Raw genomic sequence first — 23,746 nt, 5'->3', positions numbered from 1 at the left:
ACACACAGCACATATTATATTATACAGCAGCCAGACACACAGGACACATATTATATTATACAGCAGCCAGACACACAGGACATATTATATTATACAGCAGCCAGACACACAGCACATATTATATTATACAGCAGCCAGACACACAGGACACATATTATATTATACAGCAGCCAGACACACAGCACATATTATATTATACAGCAGCCAGACACACAGGACACATATTATATTATACAGCAGCCAGACACACAGCACATATTATATTATACAGCAGCCAGACACACAGGACATATTATATTATACAGCAGCCAGACACACAGGACACATATTATATTATACAGCAGCCAGACACACAGCACATATTATATTATACAGCAGCCAGACACACAGCACATATTATATTATACAGCAGCCAGACACACAGGACATATTATATTATACAGCAGCCAGACACACAGCACATATTATATTATACAGCAGCCAGACACACAGGACATATTATATTATACAGCAGCCAGACACACAGCGCACATTATATTATACAGCAGCCAGACACACAGCACATATTATATTATACAGCAGCCAGACACACAGCACATATTATATTATACAGCAGCCAGACACACAGGACATATTATATTATACAGCAGCCAGACACACAGCGCACATTATATTATACAGCAGCCAGACACACAGCACATATTATATTATACAGCAGCCAGACACACAGCACATATTATATTATACAGCAGCCAGACACACAGGACATATTATATTATACAGCAGCCAGACACACAGCACATATTATATTATACAGCAGCCAGATACACAGGACACATATTATATTATACAGCAGCCAGACACACAGGGCACATATTATATTATACAGCAGCCAGACACACAGCACATATTATATTATACAGCAGCCAGACACACAGCACATATTATATTATACAGCAGCCAGACACACAGCACATATTATATTATACAGCAGCCAGACACACAGCACATATTATATTATACAGCAGCCAGACACACAGCACATATTATATTATACAGCAGCCAGACACACAGGACATATTATATTATACAGCAGCCAGACACACAGGACATATTATATTATACAGCAGCCAGACACACAGGACATATTATATTATACAGCAGCCAGACACACAGCACATATTATATTATACAGCAGCCAGACACACAGCACATATTATATTATACAGCAGCCAGACACACAGCACATATTATATTATACAGCAGCCAGACACACAGCACATATTATATTATACAGCAGCCAGACACACAGCACATATTATATTATACAGCAGCCAGACACACAGGACACATATTATATTATACAGCAGCCAGACACACAGGACACATATTATATTATACAGCAGCCAGACACACAGCACATATTATATTATACAGCAGCCAGACACACAGCACATATTATATTATACAGCAGCCAGACACACAGGGCACATATTATATTATACAGCAGCCAGACACACAGCACATATTATATTATACAGCAGCCAGACACACAGCACATATTATATTATACAGCAGCCAGACACACAGCACATATTATATTATACAGCAGCCAGACACACAGCACATATTATATTATACAGCAGCCAGACACACAGCACATATTATATTATACAGCAGCCAGACACACAGGACATATTATATTATACAGCAGCCAGACACACAGCACATATTATATTATACAGCAGCCAGACACACAGCACATATTATATTATACAGCAGCCAGACACACAGCACATATTATATTATACAGCAGCCAGACACACAGCACATATTATATTATACAGCAGCCAGACACACAGCACATATTATATTATACAGCAGCCAGACACACAGGACATATTATATTATACAGCAGCCAGACACACAGGACATATTATATTATACAGCAGCCAGACACACAGGACATATTATATTATACAGCAGCCAGACACACAGGACATATTATATTATACAGCAGCCAGACACACAGCACATATTATATTATACAGCAGCCAGACACACAGGACATATTATATTATACAGCAGCCAGACACACAGCACATATTATATTATACAGCAGCCAGACACACAGCACATATTATATTATACAGCAGCCAGACACACAGCACATATTATATTATACAGCAGCCAGACACACAGGACATATTATATTATACAGCAGCCAGACACACAGGACATATTATATTATACAGCAGCCAGACACACAGCACATATTATATTATACAGCAGCCAGATACACAGCACATATTATATTATACAGCAGCCAGACAAACAGCACATATTATATTATACAGCAGCCAGACACACAGCACATATTATATTATACAGCAGCCAGACACACCGCACATATTATATTATACAGCAGCCAGACACACAGGACATATTATATTATACAGCAGCCAGACACACAGCACATATTATATTATACAGCAGCCAGACACACAGCGCATATTATATTATACAGCAGCCAGACACACAGCACATATTATATTATACAGCAGCCAGACACACAGCACATATTATATTATACAGCAGCCAGACACACAGCACATATTATATTATACAGCAGCCAGACACACAGCACATATTATAATATACAGCAGCCAGACACACAGCACATATTATATTATACAGCAGCCAGACACACAGCACATATTATAATATACAGCAGCCAGACACACAGGACACATATTATATTATACAGCAGCCAGACACACCGCACATATTATATTATACAGCAGCCAGACACACAGCACATATTATATTATACAGCAGCCAGACACACAGCACATATTATATTATACAGCAGCCAGACACACAGCACATATTATATTATACAGCAGCCAGACACACAGCACATATTATATTATACAGCAGCCAGACACACAGCACATATTATATTATACAGCAGCCAGACACACAGGACACATATTATATTATACAGCAGCCAGACACACAGCACATATTATATTATACAGCAGCCAGACACACAGGACACATATTATATTATACAGCAGCCAGACACACCGCACATATTATATTATACAGCAGCCAGACACACCGCACATATTATATTATACAGCAGCCAGACACACAGCACATATTATATTATACAGCAGCCAGACACACAGCACATATTATATTATACAGCAGCCAGACACACAGCACATATTATATTATACAGCAGCCAGACACACAGGACATATTATATTATACAGCAGCCAGACACACAGCACATATTATATTATACAGCAGCCAGACACACAGCACATATTATATTATACAGCAGCCAGACACACAGCACATATTATATTATACAGCAGCCAGACACACAGGACATATTATATTATACAGCAGCCAGACACACAGCACATATTATATTATACAGCAGCCAGACACACAGGACATATTATATTATACAGCAGCCAGACACACAGCACATATTATATTATACAGCAGCCAGACACACAGCACATATTATATTATACAGCAGCCAGACACACAGCACATATTATATTATACAGCAGCCAGACACACAGGACATATTATATTATACAGCAGCCAGACACACAGCACATATTATATTATACAGCAGCCAGACACACAGCACATATTATATTATACAGCAGCCAGACACACAGCACATATTATATTATACAGCAGCCAGACACACAGCACATATTATATTATACAGCAGCCAGACACACAGCACATATTATATTATACAGCAGCCAGACACACAGCACATATTATATTATACAGCAGCCAGACACACAGGACATATTATATTATACAGCAGCCAGACACACAGGGCACATATTATATTATACAGCAGCCAGACACACAGCACATATTATATTATACAGCAGCCAGACACACAGGACACATATTATATTATACAGCAGCCAGACACACCGCACATATTATATTATACAGCAGCCAGACACACCGCACATATTATATTATACAGCAGCCAGACACACAGCACATATTATATTATACAGCAGCCAGACACACAGCACATATATTATACAGCAGCCAGACACACAGCACATATTATATTATACAGCAGCCAGACACACAGGACATATTATATTATACAGCAGCCAGACACACAGCACATATTATATTATACAGCAGCCAGACACACAGGACATATTATATTATACAGCAGCCAGACACACAGCACATATTATATTATACAGCAGCCAGACACACAGCACATATTATATTATACAGCAGCCAGACACACAGCACATATTATATTATACAGCAGCCAGACACACAGCACATATTATATTATACAGCAGCCAGACACACAGCACATATTATATTATACAGCAGCCAGACACACAGCACATATTATATTATACAGCAGCCAGACACACAGGGCACATATTATATTATACAGCAGCCAGACACACAGGACACATATTATATTATACAGCAGCCAGACACACAGCACATATATTATACAGCAGCCAGACACACAGGACACATATTATATTATACAGCAGCCAGACACACAGGACATATTATATTATACAGCAGCCAGACACACAGCACATATTATATTATACAGCAGCCAGACACACAGCACATATTATATTATACAGCAGCCAGACACACAGCACATATTATAATATACAGCAGCCAGACACACAGCACATATTATATTATACAGCAGCCAGACACACAGGACATATTATATTATACAGCAGCCAGACACACAGCACATATTATATTATACAGCAGCCAGACACACAGGACATATTATATTATACAGCAGCCAGACACACAGCACATATTATATTATACAGCAGCCAGACACACAGGGCACATATTATATTATACAGCAGCCAGACACACAGCACATATTATATTATACAGCAGCCAGATACACAGCACATATTATATTATACAGCAGCCAGACACACAGCACATATTATATTATACAGCAGCCAGACACACAGCACATATTATATTATACAGCAGCCAGACACACAGGACACATATTATATTATACAGCAGCCAGACACACAGGACATATTATATTATACAGCAGCCAGACACACAGGACACATATTATATTATACAGCAGCCAGACACACAGGACATATTATATTATACAGCAGCCAGACACACAGCACATATTATATTATACAGCAGCCAGACACACAGGACATATTATATTATACAGCAGCCAGACACACAGGACATATTATATTATACAGCAGCCAGACACACAGCACATATTATATTATACAGCAGCCAGACACACAGCACATATTATATTATACAGCAGCCAGACACACAGGACATATTATATTATACAGCAGCCAGACACACAGCACATATTATATTATACAGCAGCCAGACACACAGCACATATTATATTATACAGCAGCCAGACACACAGCACATATTATATTATACAGCAGCCAGACACACAGGACATATTATATTATACAGCAGCCAGACACACAGGACATATTATATTATACAGCAGCCAGATACACAGCACATATTATATTATACAGCAGCCAGACACACAGCACATATTATATTATACAGCAGCCAGACACACAGCACATATTATATTATACAGCAGCCAGACACACAGCACATATTATATTATACAGCAGCCAGACACACAGGACATATTATATTATACAGCAGCCAGACACACAGCACATATTATATTATACAGCAGCCAGACACACAGCACATATTATATTATACAGCAGCCAGACACACAGGACATATTATATTATACAGCAGCCAGACACACAGCACATATTATATTATACAGCAGCCAGACACACAGGACATATTATATTATACAGCAGCCAGACACACAGGGCACATATTATATTATACAGCAGCCAGACACACAGCACATATTATATTATACAGCAGCCAGACACACAGCACATATTATATTATACAGCAGCCAGACACACAGCACATATATTATACAGCAGCCAGACACACAGCACATATTATATTATACAGCAGCCAGACACACAGCACGTATTATATTATACAGCAGCCAGACACACAGGACATATTATATTATACAGCAGCCAGACACACAGCACATATTATATTATACAGCAGCCAGACACACAGGACATATTATATTATACAGCAGCCAGACACACAGCACATATTATATTATACAGCAGCCAGACACACAGCACATATTATATTATACAGCAGCCAGACACACAGCACATATTATATTATACAGCAGCCAGACACACAGCACATATTATATTATACAGCAGCCAGACACACAGCACATATTATATTATACAGCAGCCAGACACACAGCACATATTATATTATACAGCAGCCAGACACACAGCACATATTATATTATACAGCAGCCAGACACACAGCACATATTATATTATACAGCAGCCAGACACACAGCACATATTATATTATACAGCAGCCAGACACACAGGACATATTATATTATACAGCAGCCAGACACACAGCACATATTATATTATACAGCAGCCAGACACACAGGACATATTATATTATACAGCAGCCAGACACACAGCACATATTATATTATACAGCAGCCAGACACACAGCACATATTATATTATACAGCAGCCAGACACACAGCACATATTATATTACACAGCAGCCAGACACACAGCACATATTATATTATACAGCAGCCAGACACACAGGACATATTATATTATACAGCAGCCAGACACACAGCACATATTATATTATACAGCAGCCAGACACACAGCACATATTATATTATACAGCAGCCAGACACACAGCACATATTATATTATACAGCAGCCAGACACACAGGGCACATATTATATTATACAGCAGGCAGACACACAGGACATATTATATTATACAGCAGCCAGACACACCGCACATATTATATTATACAGCAGCCAGACACACAGCACATATTATAATATACAGCAGCCAGACACACAGCACATATTATATTATACAGCAGCCAGACACACAGGGCACATATTATATTATACAGCAGCCAGACACACAGGACATATTATATTATACAGCAGCCAGACACACAGGACATATTATATTATACAGCAGCCAGACACACAGCACATATTATATTATACAGCAGCCAGACACACAGCACATATTATAATATACAGCAGCCAGACACACAGCACATATTATATTATACAGCAGCCAGACACACAGGACATATTATATTATACAGCAGCCAGACACACCGCACATATTATATTATACAGCAGCCAGACACACAGCACATATTATAATATACAGCAGCCAGACACACAGCACATATTATATTATACAGCAGCCAGACACACAGGGCACATATTATATTATACAGCAGCCAGACACACAGGACATATTATATTATACAGCAGCCAGACACACAGCACATATTATATTATACAGCAGCCAGACACACAGGACACATATTATATTATACAGCAGCCAGACACACCGCACATATTATATTATACAGCAGCCAGACACACAGCACATATTATAATATACAGCAGCCAGACACACAGCACATATTATATTATACAGCAGCCAGACACACAGGGCACATATTATATTATACAGCAGCCAGACACACAGGACATATTATATTATACAGCAGCCAGACACACAGCACATATTATATTATACAGCAGCCAGACACACAGGACACATATTATATTATACAGCAGCCAGACACACCGCACATATTATATTATACAGCAGCCAGACACACAGCACATATTATAATATACAGCAGCCAGACACACCGCACATATTATATTATACAGCAGCCAGACACACCGCACATATTATATTATACAGCAGCCAGACACACAGCACATATTATATTATACAGCAGCCAGACACACAGGACATATTATATTATACAGCAGCCAGACACACAGGACATATTATATTATACAGCAGCCAGACACACAGGACATATTATATTATACAGCAGCCAGACACACAGGACATATTATATTATACAGCAGCCAGACACACAGCGCATATTATATTATACAGCAGCCAGACACACAGCACATATTATATTATACAGCAGCCAGACACACAGGACACATATTATATTATACAGCAGCCAGACACACAGCACATATTATATTATACAGCAGCCAGACACACAGCACATATTATATTATACAGCAGCCAGACACACAGCACATATTATATTATACAGCAGCCAGACACACAGCACATATTATATTATACAGCAGCCAGACACACAGGACATATTATATTATACAGCAGCCAGACACACAGCACATATTATATTATACAGCAGCCAGACACACAGCACATATTATATTATACAGCAGCCAGACACACAGGACACATATTATATTATACAGCAGCCAGACACACAGCACATATTATATTATACAGCAGCCAGACACACAGCACATATATTATACAGCAGCCAGACACACAGCACATATTATATTATACAGCAGCCAGACACACAGGACATATTATATTATACAGCAGCCAGACACACAGGACATATTATATTATACAGCAGCCAGACACACAGCACATATTATATTATACAGCAGCCAGACACACAGCACATATTATATTATACAGCAGCCAGACACACAGCACATATTATATTATACAGCAGCCAGACACACAGCACATATTATATTATACAGCAGCCAGACACACAGGACATATTATATTATACAGCAGCCAGACACACAGCACATATTATATTATACAGCAGCCAGACACACAGCACATATTATAATATACAGCAGCCAGACACACAGCACATATTATATTATACAGCAGCCAGACACACAGGACATATTATATTATACAGCAGCCAGACACACAGCACATATTATATTATACAGCAGCCAGACACACAGGACATATTATATTATACAGCAGCCAGACACACAGGACACATATTATATTATACAGCAGCCAGACACACAGCACATATTATATTATACAGCAGCCAGACACACAGCACATATTATATTATACAGCAGCCAGACACACAGCACATATTATATTATACAGCAGCCAGACACACAGCACATATTATATTATACAGCAGCCAGACACACAGCACATATTATATTATACAGCAGCCAGACACACAGCACATATTATATTATACAGCAGCCAGACACACAGCACATATTATATTATACAGCAGCCAGACACACAGCACATATTATATTATACAGCAGCCAGATACACAGCACATATTATAATATACAGCAGCCAGACACACAGGACATATTATATTATACAGCAGCCAGACACACAGCGCACATTATATTATACAGCAGCCAGACACACAGCACATATTATATTATACAGCAGCCAGACACACAGGACATATTATATTATACAGCAGCCAGATACACAGCACATATTATATTATACAGCAGCCAGACACACAGCACATATTATATTATACAGCAGCCAGACACACAGCACATATTATATTATACAGCAGCCAGACACACAGCACATATTATATTATACAGCAGCCAGACACACAGCACATATTATATTATACAGCAGCCAGACACACAGCACATATTATATTATACAGCAGCCAGACACACAGCACATATTATATTATACAGCAGCCAGACACACAGGACATATTATATTATACAGCAGCCAGACACACAGCACATATTATATTATACAGCAGCCAGACACACAGCACATATTATAATATACAGCAGCCAGACACACAGGACATATTATAATATACAGCAGCCAGACACACAGCACATATTATATTATACAGCAGCCAGACACACAGCACATATTATATTATACAGCAGCCAGACACACAGCACATATTATATTATACAGCAGCCAGACACACAGCACATATTATATTATACAGCAGCCAGACACACAGGACATATTATATTATACAGCAGCCAGACACACAGCACATATTATATTATACAGCAGCCAGATACACAGCACATATTATATTATACAGCAGCCAGACACACCGCACATATTATATTATACAGCAGCCAGATACACAGGACATATTATATTATACAGCAGCCAGACACACAGGACACATATTATAATATACAGCATCTAGGGCAGTGAAGGGGTTAATACCAGCATATCCGGTGGGCTACAGCAGTGAAAGGGTTAGTCGCCTAGGGTAGTGAAGGCGTTTATATCAGTATGGCTGATGATCTACGAAATGTGAAGTGGTTACTATGCGTATATCTAATGGTCTAGGGCAGAGAAGTTGTTAATATCCAGATACCTAATGGTCTAGGGCAGTGATGGGGCTCGTGTCGGTATACCTGGTGGTCCATGGGAGGTGAAGAGGCTAATTTTTAGGATCCCCGGGGGTCCAGGGGAGTGGTCTAGGCTAGTGGCAGTGATCGCAGTATATATAGGGATAGACTGAGGTGGGACCCCTCGTTTGGTTGGGTAACACAAAGTTCCTGTGACGTGATCTGGGCCCATTCCTTGCATAGTCAGAGAGGACAGGGTCCATTGAAGGACCCCAGAGCGGTCTTGTCTGACCGTATTCCCTGTCAGCGAGCGCTGTGCTGCCTCATTTCTGATCGGCTGTCCTGGGGTGCGCTGTACGGGCTCATGGTCACATGGTGTGATGTAATGGTGTCCCGCAACAATTTCCTATATGAAGAACGATTCTCCATTCCACAGATAAGACTGAAGATGATGCAGAACGCGAGGCTCAGCTCCTGGAGATGAGACTGACTCTTACCGAGGAGAGGAACTCCGTCCTGGTCCCCTCTGCAGGGAGCGGTATCCCTGGAGCACCGGCCAACTGGTGAGAACTCCGACCCAGCACTAAATATCTACACCCCCCCCCCCTCCCCCGCTTACCTCCTCCGGGATGACTGTCCTAGCAGATCATGGGATCATTGCATTTCAATGTTTCTTCTTACAACACATTCCTCGGAGATGGTGTTATTCCTACCGCAGGACCTGAGGGGCGGTGTATGATTTCTGTCTTTGATGTCCTCTGTGTCATGCTCCGCCCCCTCAGGTACTGCAAATTTTAAGGAACAATCCAGGAAAGACAAACTATAATGATGAGCTTTTCCCAGCTTTATCCGCACAAGTCATGTCCAGTCCGGGGAGTGTAACGTAACATGACGCCCCTTGGACCCTCACTCAAAATCTGTAATCGGGCCGGAACTATAGGACTGGGGTTCTCTTATGTGGCAGAAGGGTCACACCTGCGACTTTACTAAACAGGGTAATGTACGTGTCAAGCTGCCACATTCAATGAACGTCGGGCCAACCCGCCGATTCAGACAGGACCGACCGGTTGTCTGTGCGTGGAGGGCGTCCCGATTCTCCCCCCGACTGCAGTTGTCGAGGGAAAAAAGGATCGGGCATGTTGGATTTTAATTTACCAGCATATAGGGGGCACAGGGCAACTTTCCACTAAGGGAACTGAACAGTCACCTTAATTATATGGGAATCTTGACAATCTATTTCTGTATTGAAGCTGACCTGGCTCATTAACACCAGAGCGCCCACTGCAGGGGAAAGGTAGTATTACATGGCGGCCGTTTCAAGTGAATGGAGGTCCATGTAATACACGGAGGAACAGGGTCCGCCCAAGCAGCAGATCTCAGAGGGGTGTCCTCAACCCTACGTCCATATATCTCAATAGGGAAAATGGACAGGGTATCCCCTGATGATACGTCCCCTTTAGTCCTGAAATCTTCCTGATTTTTTTTTTTTTTTTTTGCTGTAATTGAAATAGTGTTTTATGAACAAATTATTCTGATTTGTAAGTAAAATATCGGACGCGTCCATGAGGTCCTGGCTCAGCAATTTCCGGCTCGCCCCAGGCGACTGATCTCCCAGTCCTGCAATATTTTGCTCTTGATCTGAATAATTCTGACCTTGTGTGGCGCGTAAATCACCGCTAAGTATCCGTGCACTTATCGCACCCCTGTGTTAATTATCCAGCTCGTTCCTCACTTAAAAGGAAGCGGTGATAAAACGGCGTTGCCTGGCCCGCGGCGTCTCTCGTATTAAACGCCTGGTTCCATTCAGTCAGCGATCGGCCCTCTGTAATTTTCCAGGCATTAAGAGACCGCAAATTAAAACCCACACCGAAACCTCGGCATTAATTATACATGAAAGGACAGAGGAGGTGAGGAATGTTACGCACAATTTAGTGGCAATAAACCAGTCCATCGCTGACATCCCGAATCAATTAGCAGGACGTAATCGTTACAAGGGTAAAAGATGTTGAAGCAGCGCTCGAGTCCCCGCGCGGCAGTCTGTAGGGTGCGGACCAGCGAGCGTTACTAGTTCAGGACTGATGGGAATGTAGGACCTCCATTGACGTACAATCTGGGCTATGTCCTCTTTACGTTACTCGTTTATAGGGTTAACTTAAAGGGTATTTTCCTCTAAAACTCCAAAAATCCTACATCTCCGTAATGCTGGGTGACACCCAACACTCCTCACGGGCAAAGCTTGCACAAATATGCTGTGATCCATTCCCTGTTCTTGTATTCCTGGGTAGACTTGACGTTCAGGGCTCTTGAAAAGCTGGGTGATGCCCAACATGGCCGCTATTACAGGCCCATCCAGCTTTCCTCCGCTCATCAATGGCAAAGCTTGCACGGATATTCCCGTGATACATTCCCTGCTCCCACATCACTGCGTTTTTAGGCAGACTTGCTAATCTGGACTTTTGGGCCTCATTCACACGAGCGCATTGGTTTTTAGGTCCGCAAAACCACGAGTGGTTTGTTGCGCTTCAGTGTGTCATCAAGATTCACGAATCCACAACCATTTCACCAGTAGTGTGAACCCAAAAATCAGTGACATGTCCTGAGTTTCTGTTGTCTGGATTCGCGGCCCCAGCACGGATCCGTGAAAAAGTCGTGTGCGTGGGGCCATAGAAATGAATAGGTCCGCAAAATTGCGTATAAATTGTGGACGCAAATGCACGGTTGTGTGCATGAAGCCTTAGAAAGTTATCTAACACCAATTATTGCTGTAAATTACTTCTTTACTGGGTTGGTCACCTAGATTTTGTGGCGGACACTCCATTAAAGGAGTTTTCTGGGACTTAAATATTGATGGCCTATCATTAGTAGATCAGTGGGAGTCCGACTGGGGTCAGTGGCAGCCACTACCGAATGTACGATAATGTGCCTGGTAAGCAATGAATGGGTTGTGGCGCTCACCCTTCAGTCAGCTGATCAGCGGTGGTACCGAGAGTCGTCCATGGCAAAGCTTGTTCAGGGCTCGGGCAGCAGGAAAAGAACCTTACAGTGTAACCAAGAAAAGCTCGGGCAGCGTGACTATATTTGCAGCTCTCGCTGTAGCCTGTATGAACTTCAGAGGGGGGAGGGGACAACAGTAGAGGCGCTGGCAGCAGGGAGAGGAGGAGGATCTCTGATTCTTCTCCTGTCCACGTATGGGTTCAGATGACCCCACTCTTATCAATCAGAGTGCATACTTGCTCCTTGATTACATATGAGGTGGTCTCTCTCTTTTTTCATACCCTGCGACCCAGCCGTTTAACCCCTCAGATGCCATGGTCAATGCTGACCACGGCATCTCAGTGGTTTTACAGAAAGAAACACAATGTTTTATTATTGAAAAAAATAAACTACACACAATTGGTATAGTTGCATCCGTAATGACAAGTCCTATACAATGAACACATGATTTATCCCGCCCAGTAAACGCCATAAAAAATGTATTCAAAACAATGCCAGAATAGAGGTCACCTCGCCTCCCAAAAACAGGAATAAAATGCAATCCAAAAGTCGTATGTACCCAATATGGTACCAATAAGAACTAGGCCCGCAGAAAACCAGCCCTCACACAGCCCCGTCGACGGAAAATTAAACATGTTATCACTTTGTAAAAAGTTTTCATTGTTTCAGGACTCCAGTGTCGGGAATGGAAACTCATATGCCTGTTATTTTCCTGGACCTTAATGGTATGTGACGTTCGGATGGTGTCGGTAACCGGTACTGGTAGACTAACGTAACCCAACTAGTGGTAGTGGTTTAACTTCATGTTATTTCTTTCAGTGGATGATTTCAGCTCCCAGGACAATCTGGATGAATCGGAAGCTGCCGGGTGGGATGCAACACTTACTGGTGAAGCGGAGGACGAGTTCTTTGATCTACAGATTATCAAACATCACGAGACTGAGGTTTGTACGGCCCCTGAGGGAGTCTTCCTATCTTGGACATATAAGGCATATCCTCCAGGATTTGTCATAAATGTCTGATACATGCGGATCCCAGCTCTGGGACCTGCACCTGTATAGAAGACATGGGTCACGACTCGCGTTTCGCCCGGTACACGGCTGCTGGCTGCAGATTCTCTACGGGAACTAGTAATGAGGGGGCTGCACTGCTCTCTCCATTCTGTTTTATGGGAGTTAAGGAAACAGTTCAGCAGTGGTTGCTCGACTGTTTGCGTAACTCCCATTGAATAGAATGGAGAGAGCCACACGCATGAATAGAATGGAGAGAGCCTCCACGGCTCGTCGTCTGATATCTGCAGCCAGAGGCCACTGCACCAAGCGAGAAGGGGTTTGGGTGACCCCCGTTCTCTATATAGTTTCGGGTCCCAGAGCTGGGACACGCATCTATCAGACATTTATGACATATATGTCTAAGATGGGAGTATCCCTTTAAAGAGTGATTTGTTGGTTCAGCAAACTTTTGACGTGTCATAGTGAAATCTCAGAAGGTTTGATCTGTGGGGAGGTTCCGGGTGCCGAGACCCCCAACGTACACTAAAACATTTTCAGCTGCAATCGGCAATCCTAGTATGTTTGAAGACGGCTCACATAGAAAGTCTATGAGCTCATCATCAGGCTGAAAACGAGCTTGCAGACTTTGTATGTGAGCCCGTCTTCAGGCACACTAGGATTGCAGCCGAAGAGGTAAAGCCCTTGGTTGAGCGATTCTGCCCATTTTGTTTTAGCGATTTAGTGAGTGTCTCCGCACTGGCACCCCCAACGATCAAAACTTATCACATGTCAAAAGTCAAATGACAGTGAAGTGGAGTCACCGTGCATAAATGACATTACTTATCCTGTACTGATCCTGAGTTACATCCTGTATTATACTCCAGAGCTGTACTCACTATTCTGCTGGTGGAGTCACTGTGTACATACATTACATTACTTATCATGTATTGATCCTGAGTTACATCCTGTATTATACTCCAGAGCTGTACTCACTATTCTGCTGGTGGAGTCACTGTGTACATACATTACATATCCTGTACTGACCCTGAGTTATATTATGTATTATACTCCAGAGCTGCACTCACTATTCTGCTGGTGGAGTCACTGTGCACATACATTACATATCCTGTACTGACCCTGAGTTATATCCTGTATTATACTCCAGAGCTGCACTCACTATTCTGCTGGTGGAGTCACTGTGTACATACATTACATTACTTATCCTGTACTGATCCTGAGTTACATCCTGTATTATACTCCAGAGCTGCACTCACTATTCTGCTGGTGGAGTCACTGTGTACATACATTACATTACTTATCCTGTACTAATCCTGAGTTACATCCTGTATTATACTCCAGAGCTGCCCTCACTATTCTGCTGGTGGAGTCACTGTGTACATTCATTACTTATCCTGTACTGATACTGAGTTGCATCCTGTATTATACTCCGGAGCTGCACTCACTATTCTGCTGGTGGAGTCACTGTGTACATACATTACATTACTTATCCTGTACTGATCCTGAGTTACATCCTGTATTATACTCCAGAGCTGTACTCACTATTCTGCTGGTGGAGTCACTGTGTACATACATTACATTACTTATCCTGTACTGATCCTGAGTTACATCCTGTATTATACTCCAGAGCTGTACTCACTATTCTGCTGGTGGAGTCACTGTGTACATACATTACATTACTTATCCTGTACTCCTCCTGAGTTACATCCTGTATTATACTCCAGAGCTGCACTCACTATTCTGCTGGTGGAGTCACTGTGTACATACATTACTTATCCTGTACTGATCCTGAGTTACATCCTGTATTATACTCCAGAGCTGTACTCACTATTCTGCTGGTGGAGTCACTGTGTGCATACATTACTTATCCTGTACTGATCCTGAGTTACATCCTGCATTATACTCCAGAGCTGCACTCACTATTCTGCTGGTGGAGTCACTGTGTGCATACATTACATTACTTATCCTGCACTGATCCTGAGTTACATCCTGTATTATACTCCAGAGCTGCACTCACTATTCTGCTGGTGGAGTCACTGTGTACATACATTACTTATCCTGTAATGATCCTGAGTTACATCTTGTATTATACTCCAGAGCTGCAGTCACTATTCTGCTGGTGGAGTCCCTGTGTACATACATTACATTACTTATCCTGTACTGATCCTGAGTTACATCCTGTATTATACTCCAGAACTGCACTCACTATTCTGCTGGTGGAGTCACTGTGTACATACATTACATTACTTATCCTGTACTCCTCCTGAGTTACATCCTGTATTATACTCCAGAGCTGCACTCACTATTCTGCTGGTGGAGTCACTGTGTACATACATTACTTATCCTGTAATGATCCTGAGTTACATCTTGTATTATACTCCAGAGCTGCAGTCACTATTCTGCTGCTGGAGTCCCTGTGTACATACATTACTTATCCTGTACTGATCCTGAGTTACATCCTGTATTATACTCCAGAACTGCACTCACTATTCTGCTGGTGGAGTCACTGTGTACATACATTACTTATCCTGTACTGATCCTGAGTTACATCCTGTATTATACTCCAGAGCTGCACTCACTATTCTGCTGGTGGAGTCACTGTGTACATACATTACATTACTTATCCTGTACTGATCCTGAGTTACATCCTGTATTATACTCCAGAGCTGCACTCACTATTCTGCTGGTGGAGTCACTGTGTACATACATTACATTACTTATCCTGTACTGATCCTGAGTTACATCCTGTATTATACTCCAGAGCTGTACTCACTATTCTGCTGGTGGAGTCACTGTGTACATACATTACATTACTTATCCTGTACTCCTCCTGAGTTACATCCTGTATTATACTCCAGAGCTGCACTCACTATTCTGCTGGTGGAGTCACTGTGTACATACATTACTTATCCTGTACTGATCCTGAGTTACATCCTGTATTATACTCCAGAGCTGTACTCACTATTCTGCTGGTGGAGTCACTGTGTGCATACATTACTTATCCTGTACTGATCCTGAGTTACATCCTGCATTATACTCCAGAGCTGCACTCACTATTCTGCTGGTGGAGTCACTGTGTGCATACATTACATTACTTATCCTGCACTGATCCTGAGTTACATCCTGTATTATACTCCAGAGCTGCACTCACTATTCTGCTGGTGGAGGCACTGTGTACATACATTACATTACTTATCCTGTACTAATCCTGAGTTACATCCTGTATTATACTCCAGAGCTGCCCTCACTATTCTGCTGGTGGAGTCACTGTGTACATTCATTACTTATCCTGTACTGATACTGAGTTGCATCCTGTATTATACTCCGGAGCTGCACTCACTATTCTGCTGGTGGAGTCACTGTGTACATACATTACATTACTTATCCTGTACTGATCCTGAGTTACATCCTGTATTATACTCCAGAGCTGTACTCACTATTCTGCTGGTGGAGTCACTGTGTACATACATTACATTACTTATCCTGTACTGATCCTGAGTTACATCCTGTATTATACTCCAGAGCTGTACTCACTATTCTGCTGGTGGAGTCACTGTGTACATACATTACATTACTTATCCTGTACTCCTCCTGAGTTACATCCTGTATTATACTCCAGAGCTGCACTCACTATTCTGCTGGTGGAGTCACTGTGTACATACATTACTTATCCTGTACTGATCCTGAGTTACATCCTGTATTATACTCCAGAGCTGTACTCACTATTCTGCTGGTGGAGTCACTGTGTGCATACATTACTTATCCTGTACTGATCCTGAGTTACATCCTGCATTATACTCCAGAGCTGCACTCACTATTCTGCTGGTGGAGTCACTGTGTGCATACATTACATTACTTATCCTGCACTGATCCTGAGTTACATCCTGTATTATACTCCAGAGCTGCACTCACTATTCTGCTGGTGGAGTCACTGTGTACATACATTACTTATCCTGTAATGATCCTGAGTTACATCTTGTATTATACTCCAGAGCTGCAGTCACTATTCTGCTGGTGGAGTCCCTGTGTACATACATTACATTACTTATCCTGTACTGATCCTGAGTTACATCCTGTATTATACTCCAGAACTGCACTCACTATTCTGCTGGTGGAGTCACTGTGTACATACATTACATTACTTATCCTGTACTCCTCCTGAGTTACATCCTGTATTATACTCCAGAGCTGCACTCACTATTCTGCTGGTGGAGTCACTGTGTACATACATTACTTATCCTGTAATGATCCTGAGTTACATCTTGTATTATACTCCAGAGCTGCAGTCACTATTCTGCTGCTGGAGTCCCTGTGTACATACATTACTTATCCTGTACTGATCCTGAGTTACATCCTGTATTATACTCCAGAACTGCACTCACTATTCTGCTGGTGGAGTCACTGTGTACATACATTACTTATCCTGTACTGATCCTGAGTTACATCCTGTATTATACTCCAGAGCTGCACTCACTATTCTGCTGGTGGAGTCACTGTGTACATACATTACATTACTTATCCTGTACTGATCCTGAGTTACATCCTGTATTATACTCCAGAGCTGCACTCACTATTCTGCTGGTGGAGTCACTGTGTACATACATTACATTACTTATCCTGTACTGATCCTGAGTTACATCCTGTATTATACTCCAGAGCTGTACTCACTATTCTGCTGGTGGAGTCACTGTGTACATACATTACATTACTTATCCTGTACTCCTCCTGAGTTACATCCTGTATTATACTCCAGAGCTGCACTCACTATTCTGCTGGTGGAGTCACTGTGTACATACATTACTTATCCTGTACTGATCCTGAGTTACATCCTGTATTATACTCCAGAGCTGTACTCACTATTCTGCTGGTGGAGTCACTGTGTGCATACATTACTTATCCTGTACTGATCCTGAGTTACATCCTGCATTATACTCCAGAGCTGCACTCACTATTCTGCTGGTGGAGTCACTGTGTGCATACATTACATTACTTATCCTGCACTGATCCTGAGTTACATCCTGTATTATACTCCAGAGCTGCACTCACTATTCTGCTGGTGGAGGCACTGTGTACATACATTACATTACTTATCCTGTACTGATCCTGAGTTACATCCTGTATTATACTCCAGAGCTGCACTCACTATTCTGCTGGTGGAGTCACTGTGTACATACATTACTTATCCTGTAATGATCCTGAGTTACATCTTGTATTATACTCCAGAGCTGCAGTCACTATTCTGCTGGTGGAGTCCCTGTGTACATACATTACATTACTTATCCTGTACTGATCCTGAGTTACATCCTGTATTATACTCCAGAACTGCACTCACTATTCTGCTGGTGGAGTCACTGTGTACATACATTACTTATCCTGTACTGATCCTGAGTTACATCCTGTATTATACTCCAGAGCTGCACTCATTATTCTGCTGGTGGAGTCACTGTGTATATACATTACATTACTTATCCTGTATTGATCCTGAAATCCAATACCCTAAGACGAGAATAGGTTCATATATATGTATGTAGGTTAACCACCCCAACCAATACCTCTGCTCCAACTGGTCATGTGAACTTCTCTAGATTATTTTAGGGATAAAAAATTGTCGGTCTTGTTTACAGGTGAAGGCTGAAACCTCGTGGGACTGCACCGTCCACAACTGCCCCCAGCTCAGTAAAGGATCGTCAGCAGATGAGCGGGTTTTCCTCATCGTCAGAGTTACGGTTCAGCTCAGTCATCCTGCCGAGATGCAACTGGTTCTACGCAAGAGGATATGTGTAAACGTCTACAGCCGCCAGGTGAGTAACAATGTCTGCTCCCCCTGGACGCCATCTTGAAGATGGCCTCACAATCTGCATTTTTTACTTTCATTGTAGACCTTTTAGATGCCTTTCACGTCATTAAGAGAATTTCTTCATTTTTTTTTTTCAGGGATTTGCTCAGAGTTTTCTAAGGAGAATGTCTTCAAGAAGTAACATCACAAGCTGCGGCGTTACTGTGGAAATAGTCTCCAATATTCCTGAGGTAACTTCCAATATTACTGAATGTTGAACCTTATAAACATGGAAAAGGTGAATTAAAGCTGAAAATTAATACTGGGTAAAATATGATACGTAACACTCCATGCCAATAGTCTGGAGAGCTGGGATAAAGCATTTAGGCTTTCTAGCACAAACAATACAGTAAGTGAATACATCATTGACAGTAAGAGACAGGGAGGCAGTACTATCTGTACCTACATCATTTACATGGAGAGACAGGGAGCATGTAATATCTGTACCTACATCATGTACAGGAAGAGACAGGGAGGCAGTACTATCTGTACCTACATCATTTACAGGAAGAGACAGGGAGGCAGTACTATCTGTACCTACATCATTTACAGGGAGAGACAGGGAGGCAGTACTATCTGTACCTACATCATTTACAGGGAGAGACAGGGAGGCAGTGATATCTATACCTAGATTATTTACAGGAAGAGACAGGGAGGAGGTAATATCTGTACCTACATCATTTACATGGAAGAGAAAGGGAGGCAGCACTATCCGTACCTGCATCATTTACATGGAGAGACAGGGAGGAGGTAATATCTGTCTCTCCATGTATCTATAATACACTGTTTCGGAAAGACAGGACAAATAGGAAAGGCGGTGGTGTATGTCTGTATGTGAGAAGTGATATGAAGGCGGTGGTGTATGTCTGTATGTGAGAAGTGATATGAAGGCGAGTGTGAAAGAGACAATAGTGGGTGAATACTGTGAGGAGGTTGAAACCTTGTGGGTGGAACTAGAAAGGGAGGTAAACACTAAAAAAATTACTTTTGGTGTAATCTATAGACCCCCCAATATAACTGAGGAGATGGAAGGTCAGATATATAAACAGATGGAGCGGGCTGCACAGGCGGGTACTGTAGTGATAATGGGAGATTTTAATTTCCGGGATATTAATTGGTGTCATGGTTCGGCTTCAACTGCAAAGGGGAGACATTTCCTCAACCTGTTGCAGGAAAATGTTATGGGCCAGTTTGTGGAAGACCCGACTAGAGGTGAAGCTCTGTTGGATCTGGTCATTTCTAATAATGCAGATCTTGTTGGGAATGTCAATGTTCGTGAAAACCTCGGTAACAGTGATCATAATATAGTTACATTTTACCTATACTGTAAAAAACAAACGCAGGCTGGGAGGGCAAAAACACTTAATTTTAAGAAAGCCAATTTTCCCCAGGATGAGGGCGGCAATTCAGGATATAGACTGGGAAGAACTAATGTCAAATAATGGAACAAATGATAAATGGGAGATTTTCAAATCTACTTTGGGTAATTATAGTGCAAAATTTATTCCTACAGGTAATAAGTATAAACGACTCAAATTAAACCCCACATGGCTTACACCTTCTGTGAAAGGGGCAATACACGACAAAAAAAGGGCATTTAAAAAATACAAATCTGAGGGTATATCTGCAGCCTTTGTAAAATATAAAGAGCTTAATAAAATCTGTAAAAAGATAATAACATTAGCAAAAATACAAAATGAAAGGCAGGTGGCCAAGGATAGTAAATCAAATCCCAAAAAATTCTTTAAATATATAAATGCAACTAAAGATTCGCGAGGTGAGGCAGAAGATCATGCAGGCCGCAACGCCAACAGAACACCCCCCTTTCCCCGAGCATTCTTCTCCCAGCACCTCTGAGGCTGGACCTTCTGAAATGCAGCCACCGCCACAGGATCACGCACTTCGGCCCGCGGAGCCCCCTGATGCCACATGGGATGGAGGACAAGAACCTCCTGATCCCTCAAGCGGCAGATGAGTGCCCAAGGGCGGGGGAGTCATTGTGTATAGCCGCCCACTGAACTTTGTAAAACCGGGGAGGGGGGAGAAGCTTTAGGATTACCCAGGTGGGGGTTATCTGCTCCCCCCCCTCATACCCGCATTAGACTTTGCCCCCTCATGCACAGACAATCCACTCATTCCTTGGCAGAATGTGCAACCATAGAAACATCCAGACCGTGGGGAGATCGTCCTGAGCGGCTCATCCCCGGCACGTCTCGATCTCTCCTCAATCACCATTGGCATATGGACTCGGCTGGTATTCAGTGTGGGATTGCTGAGATGGCAGTTGGTAACCTTGGCCCCCTATACAGGAGATTGGCGTGTAGCATAGGATGCTGAAAAAGGAGAGGGATTTTGGTTATGGAAGTGGACACATAGTGAGGACCTAGTGATGTAGCAGGGTGCTGTGGCGTTGTCATTAGTGTGTGTGTGTGTGTGTCTGTCGGGTCAGCACAGATGTAGCAGCGGCGCGTTCAGGTCAATCCAATTGGACAGCACGATGGTTGGAAAGTGCGAAGCGCGTGACTCATGTACATGGACACAAGTGAGGGGAGGGGTGTTTTTAGCGGGGTAGGGATATTTTCTTATGACACTTTAGTTGATTGTGAAGCAGCTGCACTATGGGGAGCTGTATAAATATATAAATATATTATATATAATTATATATAAAGACCTTTTTATGCAAGAAGAGTGATTTTAAAAAATTCATTCTGATCAGATTATTCGGACAGAATGTCAATGGTTAGACACAACATATATCCACACACTCCCATATATACATAAATATACACTATGTGTATGTCTGTATTATACACACGTGTGAATATATCCGTGGGGGGCGAGCGCTAGTGGGCTGCAGACTGCACACAGGCCTCTTATGTTATTGGGTCTCATTGTAGTTCTTTATGTCCCGTCCTCCCCCCTCCCAATGCTGTAAATGGTGCAAGCAAAAAGGTGCTGCATCCGGAGGCAGCGGATACTTCTACGGAAGGAGCCTATTTGGTTCCTATGGGCTCCACCTTTTTTCTTCCCACCACCGTCCCTCTGTGTGCAGTCTGTACCAAGTGACGATACATAGGCAGCCCCGGCTGTGTATATATATATATATTTTTTTTATTTCTCCAGTCAGTATACAGATTTTACTCTGCTGTATATAAAAGGGAGTATACGCCATTCGTATACCAGAATGCACATGTATACTGAGGGGCTGTATACTCTCCCCGCACACTTCTGCTATATTCATAGAGGGCCTGTCTGTGCTGTTTTTATAGCCAGGGTTAACCAGCGCCGTGGGTCAGGCGTCTGTATGGTCTGCTAGGCGCTGTGCGGTCCGTGGACTGCGGCCGGCGCGTAGAAGGTCTGTGTCTATGTAGCAGTGCAGCAAAGTTCTGAGAGTATCGTGATCTGGGATAATATATGAATATTTGATGTATACAGACGTACATTGTCACATGTACAGAGCGTGGTGAGGGCGTATCGTCACTTTTCTACGGTGACGGGATAACGGCGCTGTTTTAGAGGAAGGCTCGCTGCTGTATGCAGGA

At 42.2% G+C, this 23,746-nt stretch overlaps 1 protein-coding gene across 2 annotated transcripts in view; it reads left to right on the top strand.

The window, feature by feature from the left end:
- KIF13B (kinesin family member 13B) overlaps positions 1-23,746 on the top strand; it is a 201,228-nt gene that overhangs the window by 136,201 nt on the left and 41,281 nt on the right. For both annotated transcript variants that reach the window (XM_075860868.1, XM_075860867.1), the window contains exons 28-32: positions 10,801-10,927; positions 14,028-14,083; positions 14,178-14,302; positions 19,993-20,169; positions 20,303-20,395. In XM_075860868.1, the coding sequence (XP_075716983.1) occupies positions 10,801-10,927; positions 14,028-14,083; positions 14,178-14,302; positions 19,993-20,169; positions 20,303-20,395 (578 nt within the window). The remainder of the gene's footprint in view (positions 1-10,800; positions 10,928-14,027; positions 14,084-14,177; positions 14,303-19,992; positions 20,170-20,302; positions 20,396-23,746) is intronic.

The sequence above is a fragment of the Rhinoderma darwinii genome, chromosome 4 (assembly GCF_050947455.1).
Source record: "Rhinoderma darwinii isolate aRhiDar2 chromosome 4, aRhiDar2.hap1, whole genome shotgun sequence".
NCBI classification, from domain to species: Eukaryota; Metazoa; Chordata; class Amphibia; order Anura; family Rhinodermatidae; genus Rhinoderma; species Rhinoderma darwinii.
The sequence above is the reverse complement of the archived record's forward strand: the minus strand, read 5'-3'. Positions and strand labels throughout refer to the sequence as shown.